The sequence below is a fragment of the Microtus pennsylvanicus genome, chromosome 8, assembly GCF_037038515.1.
Source record: "Microtus pennsylvanicus isolate mMicPen1 chromosome 8, mMicPen1.hap1, whole genome shotgun sequence".
NCBI lineage: Eukaryota > Metazoa > Chordata > Mammalia > Rodentia > Cricetidae > Microtus > Microtus pennsylvanicus.
Genome location: NC_134586.1, coordinates 79043696 through 79059783, shown reverse-complemented (window position 1 = coordinate 79059783; position 16088 = coordinate 79043696). Strand labels below are relative to the sequence as shown.

The following is a 16088-nucleotide window of genomic DNA, read 5'->3' as shown; positions in this document are numbered from 1 at the left end:
TTGTGACACATTTAAAATTAACCTTTTGGAATTACCATCATGTTTCTGGTTTCATTTTATTCCTTGATGTGTCCAAGGAAAACACAGTAGCTTTTCATTTCATTCAGTGTGAGAACATAGTTTAAAGATGCAGAGAACACATTCATTTGTATTAGTTAAATGGAAAATGCTTTGTTACATGTGTTGACTTGAATATGATTTATGCTATTATGCTTATAAAGTCCAGTCATAGCTGAATCTTTCAGGGGGTGTGTCTTTCAAGACTCAGTTTAGTATATATCCATATTCCCTTTAACTTTGGGCTTGTCGTAAATATCCCTTCCTAATCTGTCCCTTATTTTTTTCAGATAAATTTTGATCAACAAAAGAATGCTTAAATATGCCAACCAGAAGGGTCTGTTATCTGTTGTCAGAACAGCTTTTGCTGTTGTTTTAGAGTTTGGACCACTTAGCACAGAATACTAGCTGTGTCATCTATGCAAAGGCATAAAGAATGGGTTGCGGTTAGGATTCCACCATTTGACAGCTGTATTGTCTTGGAAAATCACTGATCCTTTCTCTGCCCTATTTCTCTTATCCATAAACTAGATATTTGAGTAATTAGACCATAGTATTATTGTAAGTGAATATTGGTATATATATTCAGCATTCTGTGTGTGTATGTGTGTGCGCGCCTGCGCTTGCTTGTGGAAACCAGTGATTTATGTTGCGTGTCTTCCTCTATCACTCTCCATCCTATTTTTTGAGGGAGTCTCACTGAACCTGGAGTTCACTGATCTGGGTGTCCTATCTCTGCCTCCCAAGCTGCTGTGGGGTTCTCAGCTCATGTCTTCATGTGGGATTTTGCTTTAGTGGATTCCCGGCTCATGTCTTCATGCTTGCACAACAAGCATTTCACTCACTAAGCCATCTCCCAGCTCACAGAACAGTAGCTGAGAATAGAGCTCTAAATTCCAGCTATTGTTTCTAACTGCACTTGATGAGGTGGGTTTTTTGTTGTTTTGTTTTGTTTTTGCTAACTTTAAGATTAAATTCTTTTCATGTGGATATTGTGGTTATTCTAACCAAAATGAATATCTAAATATTTCTGAGATAATAGGTAATAGCAATGCTTTAAACTTGACCCATGTTATATTTCATTGAGTGTAACTTAAGCATGTTCAAATACGGAAGAAAGATTCATATTGTTAATAGTTAACCAAAAATGAAGGCTAGTGCTTGTTCAAAGCATAATATTTTGGTATACACACAAAACGTGTCTTTCAGTCATATTCTCCGTAATAAAGTTTGATATATAATTTGAATAAAACATAAGAGTAGTCATTTGTCTTTAATATACAAATAAGGCAAAGACTAATCATTATTAACATGTTGATTGAAGCTGTCTTCCACTTCGTGCTGTGTGGACAGCAGGTGCTGTTGATCTTGGAGGCTATGATAGGTAGGAATGACCTCAGAGAGTCATGAACGTAAAAGATGAATGGGGACGACCTGACTGATTTGGCAACCATATACTCTCGTTTTCAGAAAGTTTATCAAAGCCTGTTAGTGTATATTAAGGGCGGGAAGAAAAAAAAAAGGGAAAGAAGAACACTGGCAAGGATGATAATCACAGAAAGGTCTCATTACTTGTATCAATTATTTTCTCAAAAGAACAGTTTTGTATACAGTGGCATGGATAACAGGCATTACTCCATCCACCCTCTGTAATCCACAGTCATTTTTCAAGAGTTACCAAATGTCCTCATCTGAGCTACTGCTACTGCTGTTGCAGTGGGGCCGCTGTGCCTCTGTTCTTCCCCGGTCATCCTGTCAGGGTTCACTTAGGGGGCTTGTCCTACTCTGGCCCAAGGCGGAGAAGGGACATACTGTAGCATAACATCTGGCTACTTGAGCCCGATCCCTGGTTCTGACAAGTTCTGTACTACTATCCATGACCTCTGTCCTTCCATTGACCACAGCTGGCTCTTCAAAGGGTCCACAGCTTGGGGAAAATCTCCATCCTTAATATACTTTATTAGAATAAAGAAGAAACTCATGATGTACACTGGGGAGGAGGAGAGCATAATTGCCCAACCCTAGGACAAGTTTAACTTTTTTTTTTTTTGCCTGTACCATTTTGTCTTTTCTGTATTCTGTGAACTCAGCTACAAAGCTTTCCAAAAGTTGACTAGCATAGCATTTGGATTTTTGCTATTTCCCACCACCCAGGAACACTGAATTGATATGGATATTACCACATCAGTCTTTAAGTGGCCTGTAGTGATCTGTGAAGATGAACACACACACACACACACACAAATCCCATGCTAGCTTATAGGATCTTCTGTCTATGTGTTGCTTTCATTGGTTGAATAAAGAAATTGCTTTGGCCTTTTGATAGGGCAGCACTTAGGTAGGCAGAGTAGACAGAATTGAATCCTGGGAAGAAGGGCAGACGGAGAGCCGCCATGGAGCTGCCAGGTCAGAACATGCTGAATCTTTTCCAGTAAGCCAGACCTCGTGGTGACTTACAGTTTATTAGAAATGGGTTGAATCAAGATGTGAGAGTTAGCCAATAAGAGGCCAGAACTAATGGGCCAGGCAGTGATTTAATTAATACAATTTCTGTGTGATTATTTTGGGTGTAAACTAGTAGGGTGGCTGGGACAGAACAAGGGGCCCCTCACGCCATACTACACTAGCTCAGAATTGAGTGTAATAAAAGGTTGTTTATTTATGGGTAGACTCACAGATCAAAGTCCTCTGCTCGAATGCAGAACAGCAACCAAATCCAGCAGCCAGAAGAGAGAGTGAGCACACACTTTACATCAGCATTTATAGTATAAGAGGCCATGCCCAAGTAAGTGGGTAACTTAAAGGCTACTGGCTGAAGGAGTTCCTATGACATGACAGATCTGTTCATTGGATTAACATTTTATATTCATGCTGGTCTAAATCACCTAGGCCTTCAGAGCCTCTTATGCATCATAAAACCATGTGTCATCATTGGTATCAGCAAATCCACTAAATCCATTTAGCTGTCCTGAGATCCCTGTTGAATCAACTTCTTAAAAATTATGATTTTTATTTTAAGTATATGAACAGTCTACTTTCATATACACTGGGTGTTTTCTTGATGCCCATAGTGGTTAGAAAATGTAGGATCTCCTAGAAATGGAAATAAAGACAACTATAAGTTACCATGTAGGTATAGAGAACTGCACCTGGGTCTTCTGCAAGGAGAGCAAATGTTCTTAATTTCTAAGCCATCTCTTTAGCCCTCAGCCTCTTTAACCTTACTGTAAACAGCTCTATCTGGCCTTGTAAGCTGCTTATCAGTCACTTTTTCTCATTCTCCTTTACCTCAGTAATGCCCAGCCTTCTGTTGTTTCCTAGCCCCTGGTATGCATGCAGCCTTGAGCAGGTGATAAAGAAGTGCACTTAATGGTTCAAATTCTGTTTCCCTTCATATTGCCCCAGGTTATGCAACCTTTGTTTCAAGGAGAAATGGGTAGTTGAGTTACCTACGACTCCATTTCCAGGGCACCCTTGGACTTATTGTAGCCACCTCTGCCCCACAGCACTACAAATGTGCCTGTAAATGGCCTTTATTTCTCATTTAATTAAAGTCTTCCTCAATTCAAGCAGGTCAGTTGCTGTTTCTCAGTTATCATAGTTTCCTGTGTTGAGCCATTTTTAAAGTCCCTGTCTTCATGTTGAAACATGTATTTCCCTTCTTATCCATCCTGGGTTATGGATCTATGGAGTGTCTTCCAGCACTTTTACCACCATCCTTTGCTCTTCACTGTCTTGTGTGAAGATTCAAGCAATGGTTTTGAGCACATCCCTTACATCCTGCCCACTGTAGGTAAAGAAGAGCCAACATGTCTGTCACATTCCACCCCCCTTTGCATTGTTACTGTTCTCAGAAGCTGATGTAGGGAATGGAATCTGTATGCCCTTTTCTTGTTGTGATTCTCCATACACAATAATCTCTTAATTACCGATTCTGAAGTCACCACAGCCCATTTAAAATCCTGCCCCAAATGTCCTACTGTTGGGAATTAAAATATCTTTTCTTGTCCACCTGCCCTTTGGGGGTTGTACTCATACTCATAAGGTAGACTCCATCTATCAAAAAGGTATGGTAACCATACTGTGTAGAAGAAGAGAGCTGCCCAAGGACTCCCCTGCAAGGGCCGTCTACTTTCAGAGGATTCAGATTTCGTTGCAGATCTTAGTGTGAAAGACCCTCAGAGAGGACCTTTTCCTCCAATGAAGTCCCCAGAACCAGGACACTCCGAGTCCAGACCACAGGATGCAATTAGCAAGAGGTTTGTTGAGTAAACACAGGTACCTGCGGGCAGCAAAGTCTTTCGGAGGACTTGCGCGCCTGCAGACTGGGGGGAGGTCTTTTTATAGGGAAGAGCAAAAAGCAAGTTTACAGAAGCAAAAGCGTGGTTATTGGTCGACCGGAATGAGGCGGGGGCATGAATGGTTTCCTCTCTCAGCATGGGTGTCAGCAAGAAGCAAGTTTACCGAAGCAAAAGCGTGGTTATCGGAATGAGGCGGGGGGCATGAATGGTTTCCTCTCTCAGCATGAATGCCTGGCAACAGTCATCCTGTTCCTATCTTTATAGATATCCTGTTTTGCAGTCAACCTGCTTTGTTAATGTCCTATCTTGCAGTCTTCCTATCTCATAGACACCCTGCTCTCTCAAGCACATGGGATGTTCTTATGAGAGCAGGCTGGCTGCTGATCCGGAGAATTTTTTTTAAAGCAAACAGGATGTTCCCCCGGGAGCATGCTAGCTGCGGGTTTTGAGGAGGGGGTCTGTAGGGTCTTTCAAGTGCCCATTAATAGGTTTTCTAGGGCCCAATAACAGGTTTTGCAACCAACACAGTAAGCCAGGTCAAGCCAAATTGAAAAAGTAAAAGAATAAGTTTATTTGAGGAAAGCATCTTCTGGGTGAGTTCTCTAGTCACAGAAGAGAGGAAGGCTGGAGAAGTCATGTGCCCTAACTAAAGCAGGAAGATTATGAAGTTGGGTTTGTGCCCAAGTATAGTCAAAAAACGAACACTGTGGACTGGGACTTGGGCTACTGGCAACTTCAGGGAAGGAGCTGACACAGCAGCCAAGAATGTGGAACTGGGCTTTTTGGTTCCTCTCCACCTCCCCTCTCCCCCAGATTCACCTTTCCTCTGTCTCCTCTCAGAAAAGAGCCATCCTTCCAGGGAGATCAACCGAACTATAATACCTGGCACATATCATCACATCAAGGCTGGACAAAGCAACCCAGAAGGAGGAAGAGGGTCCCAAGTGGGGAAAAGAAACATAGCCCTTGCTCTCTCTGTTATGAATCCCACAAGGACCCCAAGCTGCTCAGTCATAACATATATGCAAAGGACCTATTTCAGACACCTTTATCTCAGTGAGGCCCAATGAGTCCCAGCCAGTTATTCCATGGGCGTGTTCTCATGGTGTCCTTGAACCTGCTGGTTCCTCCTGAGAGGCTACAGTAGCACCACAGGGAGGCTTCTCTTGGCCCCAGCCTCTACTAGGCCTCAGTTTCAGTTTAGTTTCAGTTTCATTTCCTGTATGAGTTGGCACTACAGCCTCAGCTAGTTGTGTTTAGGATAACCTAATCCCACCCCTCACACTCCCGTGTCTGCCTGTAAAAGGAGCCTGAGAGCTCTATCGGGGTCACCCACATTTTGTTGTGTGTCAGGCTGAGCCCATCATTCCAGAGTAAACAATGCTCTTGCTGATTGCATATGTGAGTGGTAGTATTTGTTTTGTGGGGTGATCCACAGACCCTAACACTCCCGAGAGCCTTCCTTCCCTTCCTCCACATGATCATCTGAGCTCTGCCTGATGCTTGATTGTGGGACTTTGCATCTATTCCCAACAGTTGCTGGATGAAGTGTCTCTGATCTCTTTTGTGACAATTCTGCTAGGCTCTGGTTCTAGAATGCTTTATAGGCAGGACAAACTGTAGATCAAAGTTTTGAGGCTGGATTGGTGTCCTGATCTTTCCACTTGAGGCCTTGCCTGGTTGCAGAAGATGGCTAGTTCAGGCTCTGTGTCCCCCATTGCTGGGAGTCTTTGCTAGGATTGCTCCTAGAATCCATGCAGTTTTCATTGTACTAGGTTTCCTCTTCATCACCTAAATGCCCCTCAATTCAGTCATTTCTCTCAGTATTTTCTTCCCCACATCTGATCCCTCCTATTCCCAACCCTGCCTGCCCTAAGAGCCCACCTGAGAAATCTACTCCATTTTCCCTTTCAATAGAGATCCTTTCATCCCCTCTTAAAACCCTTCCTTGTTCTTAGCCTTTCTGGGTCTGTGGACTGTAGCATGATTATCTTTCAATTTACTGCTAAAAATCTGCTTACAAGTGAGTTATTATCATGTTTGTCTTTCTGGGTCTTGGTTACCTCACTAAAGATGAGTTTTTCTAGTTCCATCCATTTGCCTGCAAATTTCATAATGTCATCGTTTTTAACAGCTGAGTAATACTTCATTGTGTAAATGTACCACATTTTCTTTACCCATTCTTTGGATAAGGGTCCTATAGGTTTCCAGTTTCTAACTGTTATGAACAAAGTTCAGCACCAGTTGTGTTCATTCTTCTGGAAAGATGTGAATAAATGTCTCTCTACCCCAAATAGAGCACTGGCATCAACCCAAAGAAACAGTTCCACCTAATGAGCGAATGAATGATTAACAAATCTTAGTGTATTGGACTTACTTGTAGAAGTGTGGGTAGGAGGTTGCCAGAGTGATTCAAAGACAACTTCATCTACAGCCCCATCCTAGAGCATGGGTCACAATTTATGAAAGTTATATCTCAGAGAGCTCACTTCATCATATGCAGACAGCTTGACTGATAGGACCGTCTCTACCGGAAATTGTTACTTCTTATATAACCTTGGGAAGGAGCTTTGAGAGCCATGTAATTCATAGGGACTTCCTGGGCCTTGTAAGGTTTCTTTACTTTCTGAATCTTAGAAGCCTTCCTCCTCCCTCTAGGAGAGAATGTTCGAACTCAGGAGAAATTGGTACACAGTGGTTGGCAAGAAAAATTAAGTATCTGTCTGTGTGTCATTTTAAAAGTTTTAATTGTTTAAAAAAATTATATGTATGAGTGTGTTGCCTTCATGCATGTACATGTATCATGTGCATAATTGGTAGCTGTGGAGTTCATAAGTGAAGCTCAGACACCTTGTAAGTGGAGTTTCAGATGATTGTGAACCACCATGCGTGTGCTGTGAATCGTACCAAGTTTTCTAAAAGAGTTACAAATGCTCTAACCTCTAAGCCATCTGTCCTGCCCTCAAACTTTTTGTTTTTATCACTCTTTATCTGTCATCTAGATTTGATTGGCTGATGAATTCAATTATTAATAATAGTTAAAGAGGGGGAAAAAAGAGCTCATCATTACTTTGTATATCAGTTAAGTAAAATAAATGAAATAAATGTACTTTGAATGTTCTAAATATTAGATGGGTATGCAATGTCTATAATCTTAGCACAAGGCAGAAACAGAAGGATTGCCTGTGTGGCAAGTGTGGTCTATATTGTAAGTTCCAGACCCTCTATAGTTTATAGAGTGATATTGTCTCAACAACAACAACAAAAAAACTAAAACCACCAAAACTGTTAAAATTACTTGTAAGTTTTTATGATTAAGAGGATGATGTAATTTGAATTGTTATACTGCAGGAATATGACCATTAGCATGAGTGTGTCTGTTTTTTTGCAGTCCTTATACTTCTGTCGAGGGTTATGTTATATGTTTAATAACTTGATAAGTGGCAGCTCGTGCTGTACCCTTGGTCCTCCTGCAGACCATAGTAGGTGCACTACTGTTACCGTCTTCATGTTCCAGTCATCCTGAGGAACATCCCAGGGTATCTTTATGACCGGAGACTGGATCTAGATAGAGTTGAGTTAAAAGGAGGTATCTGGACAGTTCTCAAGTTTCTCTTTTTCAGTAAATTTTATTGTGTGCTTAAGTCATTCATGGTATTATAAGACATATAATAAATAATAATAAATAGTTATTAAAATAAATTAAATGAACACAACTATGACTTCACATAGCTACACATACTTTGTTTGATTTTATAGCAAGAGTGAATATCATCTTATTTAGGATTTGTTGTACATTACAGATGTATGGGGATTTTGTTGTTTGATATCTGAATAAATCTACACAGCTGATCAGGACAGTGTATTTGGAGAACATGGGAACAGAAGATAAGATTGTAAATTTAGAGTGTACATGCAGAATTTCAGTTGTTTATTAGGTATACAAATGTTCAACAGATGGGTGTATAGAGATTGAGGCTCAGTAGAGATGGGAAATAAGATAAGCATATGATTATCATCTTGTTGTTAACATTAGAAATTATAACCTTTATTTTGTCATGAAAAGCCACATGTCCTAGAGTCATAGTTATTATTTCAAGTATTCCAGGTGTACTGCCAGGTGCTAGAAGTTTAATTCTCTTTTGGTAGCTAGTAGATCTGGGTAGTTTATTAAAGACCCCTGTTCATACTTTGGCTGATGCTGCTGATTCTATTCTTTCCCTTGTGGAGATTGCAACCATTTGTGCCATTTGAACCACCGGAATTAAAGTTACAGTTGGTCCATACTTTTTTTTTTTTTAACATAACATCGAAGGCTGTGATGTAGAACAATGGCCAAGATGATCCCCTTAAAATGGGAAAAGCTGGAAAATACCACTCTGCTGGAGGTGCCCCCACATGCTTGCTACATAGGGGCAGACTGGGGGTGAGTTAGGTCAGTCTTGAATCTCATCTCCTGAGGCTGTGAAGATGTGGGGAAGGTGAGAGGCAAGGGGGAGGTGAAGTAAGGCCTCTTCTGGAAAAGTGGTGAGGTTGAACAAGGAATAGCTCATTGCTGCTCTGTTGGGGTAATTGGAATAATTCATGGGCTGGATTCTCAGGTTGACTACAAAAGAGCAAAGGACATTACTGGCCCCGAGGCAAAGAAAGATAGATTTTTTACCTGCTGAGGACATTTTCTTTTTCATTTCATTTTACTGATCTTGGAATATAGGAAATTTCTAGCATCTTGTCCTATTTGTCTATTGTTCAATGAAAGGATAAAGAAAATTGATGATTTGGACCCAACTTATTATGTAAATAATTGTACTTTGATGAGAACAGCCTTGAATTATTTTTATATGTTGGATTTTATTGCATTCTGTCATTTTAAAATAGAAGTTTAGCTTTATTTGGGTGGGGGTTGTGTGGTCTTATTTGCCTTAAAAAAACATCTTTCTAATTTTCTAAATTACAGTCTTAATTTAGAGCTACTTAGTTATATAAAAAAGTGTGGATTAATTGTTGTGTAGTTTAAATACAAATGATTCTGTTTAACATGCACCAGCTTTATGGGATTATTCTGAAATACATAGATGTGAGCCATATTTATTTATACAAAACGTTTATAAGCAAAGTTACTTTAAAAACTGTTTAAGACGTCCATAGTGAGGAACATGGTCACAGAACAGACTGATATAGAATAGTTTTTACAAGATTTTGGAATCAGTGCATTTAATTGGATTCATATATTAGAAGGTCGTGCAGCAAACCCGTGGGCTACTCGTTTGTTTCTGAGTGTTAGCCGAGTTGGGCTGGAGGAAATGCCTGGTGTGTGCTTCCTGTACTATGGTGCTTCTGTCGGCCAAGCTGTGCCTGTAGTGACCCTGTGAGGAGCGGTGGCCCTGAGGGTGCTCTGCTGCTTTACTTATCGCTGACTGATGTGGAGGCTTTCTTTATTTGTAGGTGAGCGTCCCTATCAATGCCCGTACTGTGAAAAAGGATTCAGTAAAAATGACGGACTGAAGATGCACATTCGTACTCACACGAGGGTAAGATTATATTCTGTCTTGATTTTGTTGATCATAAGATCCATGCCTTTTCTAAAAGAAACATATTTAACATTACCTGAGAAAATTAAAGCGCTATAGTTAAAGTTATGACAAAGACTAGGTTTGACATTTGAAGACAAACTTTTTTGAAGAAAAATCAATGAAAAACAACCCAAACCCCCAAAGAGCCCTTACTTTAGACTTTGAATCAATTCACAGGGTTTATTAACGACAAACTAATATAAATGTCAAGTAAATGTTAATATTTTAATCCTTGAAAATGTAGTTTTGTCTTACATAATAATCACTTGTAAAGAATATGCTTGATAGTGGCAAGTGTGTCAGCATTTGACCACTGGGTAATATTTACAAACAAGAAAAGTCACAGGAAAGACCTTGCAAATACATTAGATTGTAGGGAGGTTTACATAGCATGGAACTGTGGCTGAATGGATAACAGGGAGCACCCCAAAGCAATGTGTTATTTTCTTTCTGACCTGTTAGCATCTCTCACTGGATTGGTGTTCTGTTCTGTATACCTTTTTGCAAGCTTTTGTCTCATGTGCTTTAAAATGGTATGTACCACCTTTCCTATGTTCACATGTGTTACGCTGCTCATGGTCCAGCTCAGGTGCAAGTGCCTGTAATCCTAGTACTCTGGGTGTGGTGGCAGAAAAATAAGAATTTCAAGGTCATTCTTAACTACATTGGAAGCTAGAGGCTAGCTTGTGGTAGAGATCTTGTCTAAGAGAGAGAGAGAGGGAGGGAGAGAGGGAAAGAGGGGGTGTAGAAGAGAGAGAGAATATAACTAAGTATAAATTACAGTACAAGCTATAAAATATTAAACAGGTATTGAAATTTACTATAGTATAATTTAAATACATAATGATCAAGATACTTATTTTCACAATGAGCATTAATAAAGAAGCTTAAGTTCATTTTGAACCAGTTAAAGAAATTATTTTAGGAATGATGAGAAGGCTCAGCAGGTATAGCGCACAGCAGGTACAGTGCACAGTGAAGACAGTGATGACTTGAGTTGGATTCCTAGGACCAATGTGTTGAAAGTGACTTTTGTAATAACAAAAGGTTAGTAACCATTTTTTGAAGGATATTGCTTACAGTGTGAATTAACGTTCAGAGAATGCATTGCTGATTTATTTTTATCAACTTGATGTGAACCTAGACATATTTGGTAAGAGAGAATTTTAGTTGAGAAATTGCCTCCATTAGATTGACCAGTCGCCATGTCTGTGGGTTGCTCTCCTGGTCATTAATTAATGTAGGAGGACTGGTCCTACTCTAGACATTGCTATCCCAAGGCAGGAGGACCTGGGCTGTATGAGAAAGGCACCTGAAGAAGCCAGGTGGATCCAGCTCCAGAACATGGATTCAGTTCTTGCTTACAGATCCCTGCCTTGAGCTCTTGCTCTGTTTCCCTTGATGGCCTGTAAAGTGTAAGATGAAATAAAGCCTTTCTTCACCCCACCTCACCCCCAAAAAAAGATAAATGTGAATTGACTCCAGCAAGCTGTTCTCCAAGCACCACAGGTCTGCTACAGAACTAGTGTGAACACATACATACACACACAAACACACAATTAAAATGTTATTTCATATGTGAGTAACCATAAAATGAAAACGATAGTAAAGATGCCAGTATCTAGGCAAAAAGCATCCCAGTTCTCTGCATCAGAAAGTAGCAATGCTGACCACAGTATAAATTACATTGTTTCACTGATTACTGGAGACAAGAAATCATACCATTAAACAAGCTCTGTACATTGCTGCAGAAGGAAAAAATGCTGTTTTGGTTGCTCTAGAGAAAACAGTGATTTCCAATTCAGTGAACTTGGTATTTTACCTTAATATAAATTATTACTAAGAATAATACTAGTGGTTAAGTACAAATAAATACAGACTGAACCAACCTTGCCATGTCACACATCTCCACGATTATTTCCTTAAGATTTATTGTGAATTGTTTAAGTCCCCTTCAAGCTGAGAGAGCCGTGATACTTTCTGAAATAGTGAGAAAGCAAGGCATGGACATGCAGCAGTGTGAGGCTGCATGTAGAAGCTTCTCCCATACCTACTGCACCCCTTCCTGTCTGTCCATCACTGTGACAAAGGACATGAGATATGTAGTATACGAAAGGTAAGACATAGTGTCGCAACTGCTCTCATGGGTTTAGTCTATGGTCTGTGTAGTCTGCTGCTTTAAGCTTGAGGCAAAGCACCAACATCATGGTGAAAGAGCACAGCCAAATGAAAGGCTCTTCATGTCATGGCAGCCAGAGCGAGCAGAGGAGGAGCCAGGGACTCATCTCCACAAGTGTGTCCTAGGTCACCTACCATGGCTTGTTCAACTATGAAATCACACATGGATTCCCCCACTGATGAAGTTAATACTCTTGTAACACAGTCATCCTTAACCACTGCCAACTGGGGACCATGCCTTTAATTCATGAGCCTTTACAGCTCCTGTCTAAGCACCTACTACATTTTTTCTTGCTTTATTCAACTAAATGTGTTCTCATTTTATTGACTTGGATAAACTCTTCTATGTATTTCCAAGCAAAACAATAAAGACTCTAAATTTTAGTCTAATTTGTTTGAAGTTTAAAATAAGCATCCTGATGAATGTACCGTGTTTGCTGGCAGACAGCACAATGCTGAGAGTTCTCAAGTACTACCTGCACAGGAAGTAGATCCCAGCCACTCTCCAGAAAGAAACACCTGGAAGTTTAGAGAGAACCTCAGATCAGCTTTTCCCTTCAGTTACTTTGATTTCTCATTTTGTGCACGTGATGTCTCAGACAACTCTCCTTTTGAAATCCTGTTTCCTAAGCATTGAATAACTACAATTATTCTTTGCACAAGAATCCAAGTTTTGTAAAGCATACTAATAATATCACCAAGTACAGTCACATCATTGTCAAGTACCAGGCATTTTGTAAAAACTCCAGAGGGGCAGGCTCTGCAAGCGTATTTTCTGATAGTTATTAGCACCGTATAGGCTCCACTCAGAGAAGATACTGTTACACTGGTGGTATATAATGTTTTAGTTCCAATTCTATGTTTATATTTATCATTCAGAAAGCTCAATTTCCAGACTCCCACCATCACCATGTTGGTAGCTTTTTACTCCAATACAACAATAAAAATAAAATCTCCTTTTCATTAAGTTCTTTACATGTTATATGTATGTATTTTAACTTCACCATACTGCACCCCTGGGTCTCTTTATGTTGGCTGACCTATCAACAATAAGTAGGGAAATTTAGGGAGTTATGCTATGCTGTGACCATAGTGGCTGTTGATATATGTGAAATAGTGGAGAATGATATTCGTGCGTGGAAATAGGTATCTGAACCAAATATGAATGGGTGGCTCAGACTTTCTACAAAGCACACGTTTGTTATTTATATACAGCTTTAAATTATATATGTATATATTTATATATGTATGTATAAATATTTATACATATATTTAAATTTAATTGTTTATATTTAAAAATATAGCTGACATTTACCAAGGCATAAAGAAAATGAATCATGTGGGTGCAGTATCAGTATTAACATGATGCTGAAGGAAAAAGCAGAGTTTGTCCCGGATGTACAAAGTTGGTAGAGCAGCAGCAATGAATGGCAGAAGCTGAGGATAGGAAAAGGCAAGAGTCCCTGGCCCTGGAAGACTGTGAGTAGCTTTGAAAACAGAAAGGCATCTTTTAAGGACAAGTATAAGCTTTGAATCCTTATAAGCATATGATGTGGTAAGCATCAAAAGCTTAAAAGACAAACCAGTGTAGGTTTCTTGAGTAAAATAGAGAAAGAATGAGTTGATTTCTAGGGATGCTCACATGGAGGGATTGGTTGAAAAAAAATGGAGAATGGGCTGGGCAGACATGTCTTTGTGAGTTCCCTACAGGTTTGGCTAGAGTGGCCTGTTCAATGTGACCAGAGATGAATGCTGAAGTGTGACTTGAACCAAGACAGGGTGTGCTTATAGTTTCCTTTTGAGTGATGGATTAACATGGTCAGGTTTACCTATCAGGAAGGTCATGCTTTGATATGGACTGAAGACTGCAGCCGGAAGGCCATGAGTAGAGAGTAGAGAGGTAGAAAGAAACCTCTACCTGGTGGCTGTGGGATTTGAAAGTAGGGAACAGATGTGGGGCCCCTTTGAGACAAGCGTCAACATTGTTTTTCATGCATTGTATGTACATGACGGTGAAGAGGAAGAGTCACAAAAGAACCTGGAGAGCCTTGAAGAGATGTTTAGAAAGGTTATAGGTTATGATGTTCTACACAGACACAAGGTAGCTTAGCGAGGAAATTCAAAGAAAAAGAAAAGGAAAGGTAAGGAAGGATGCCAGTGAGACTCGCTATTGTGTGGATTAAGAAACTAAGACTTTTGCTGAGCTATGCTTATTTTTATATGTATAGAATGTAGAAGATGCAAATTTAATAAAGAATTTAATTTTTCTAACTTTTAGGCTTCATTATCTTCTATGCTATAGAGAAAGTAGGTGTGTTTTCTTGGTACTATTTGAAACATTTCATTTGACTGAGTCTAGCTCTCACATTTTAGGACCCCTATTTTTCATGGAGAATTTTATATTCCTTACTGTTATCTTTAAAATTAAATGATTTTACAAGACAGTTGTGTTTTCTTGGACTCACGACCAATATGTGCATGAAACTGAGCATTTTTATCCTATTACCTAAGCTACTTTTCTCATACAAAGGGAGCCAAACCAGACCATTTGAAAAATAAATCCCTTTTCTAGAACTGATAACTTCATTCCCCTGCTTTTGTTTTTTCTCTTTTCTGAAAAACCGTTTTGATGGTAGTCAGCTCATGTGGCACATCCTCCCTGCACATTTTCTGTGGAAATTGTGTTTGTGAGCAAGTTAGTTCTTTTAAAGTCAGAGAAAAGACAATTTCATGTTATCTAGTTTAGACTAGTCTTTGCTTGCTATATGCTGTCCCTAAGGGAAAGGCTCTAGTCTAGGCATCCCAGATGTCCACAGACTTAGGATGTCATAGGTCGATGTTTAAGCGAAAGGGGAATATTTGTGAGAAATTTATTAGGTAAATCATCCCATGGGCAGAAAAGCTTCAGTTTTGTCTGGGTCTCATGGAGCCAGCTCCTGCATTCTTGTCAGACTATGGGAAGTATAAGCCACAGCCATCCGGGGAAAGCGTGATGGATATCTTGCCTAGTTACAGCTTCATATGATTGCAGCTGCAGCTGGGCAACTGCAGCATCAAAAGTGAAACTCCAGAAGAACCACTTTGTAGCCAGATCAGCCCACTCAGCATGATGTATCTTAGGCCGTAAAACAGGTAAACCAAATACTAATGAAGAAATGTTACATAATAAAATGTATATTAACTTGGAGGCTTTACTGTGATAGCTAAAGTGAGTACTGAATAGTCCACAGCGCTGAGTGTTCATAATAGAAAATGTCTGCAGGATATTAGTTCTGCTGCTTGTTTCTTTAAATTTTTTTAAAGATTGCTTATTTGCTTGTTTATGTGTTTGTTTATTTTGTTCTTTTGGGGCAGGATCTTTTTTGCCAAGCACTGGCTATCCTAGGACTTGCTATGTAGACTAACTTGCAGAGATCTACCTTCCTCCTAAGTGCTGGGATTAAAAGCATGTGCTTTGCCTGGCAACATTCCTTTTAATAATTTCATCCAAAATTACATATTTCATGGTATACATTATCCACAAATTATATAAAATTCACATATTTCCACCCATCCCTTTCCCTACTCAGGTCTTCTCCAAGGTTCCCCATACACATTGCTTTTTAAATCATTGTTACACACACAGGCTGTGCATGTGTGCATGCATGTGTGTGTACGTGTGTAAAAACACAGGAACTCCATTTAGTGTAGCTCCTATGTGCATGTAATTAGGACTGATCAATTGGGACTGAATAACTTCTCAATGAGCTTGTCCCTGGATAAAACTGATCTCTGACTCTCAGCAACCATTGATCTAATCCTGTCATCTAAGGCCTAGTGGAATTTCTCAAAATGATGTTGGCATGAAAGTTGATTCTGCCATTGATGCAAGCAAATTGTGGAGATTTCATGGGTGCAGCTCTCCTATTGTGCCTAGAAGATAATATGTCACAGCCTGCGTTCTGGTCCTCTGGCTCCTACAGTTTTTCTGCCCTGTCTT

General features: G+C 39.8%; 1 protein-coding gene across 1 annotated transcript in view; it reads left to right on the top strand.

Annotated features, from left to right (window-relative positions):
• Positions 1-16088, top strand: part of Prdm5 (PR/SET domain 5) — a 169930-nt gene that overhangs the window by 111282 nt on the left and 42560 nt on the right. Inside the window, exon 13 of the mRNA XM_075983930.1 lies at positions 9804-9889. Within this exon, the coding sequence (XP_075840045.1) occupies positions 9804-9889 (86 nt within the window). The remainder of the gene's footprint in view (positions 1-9803; positions 9890-16088) is intronic.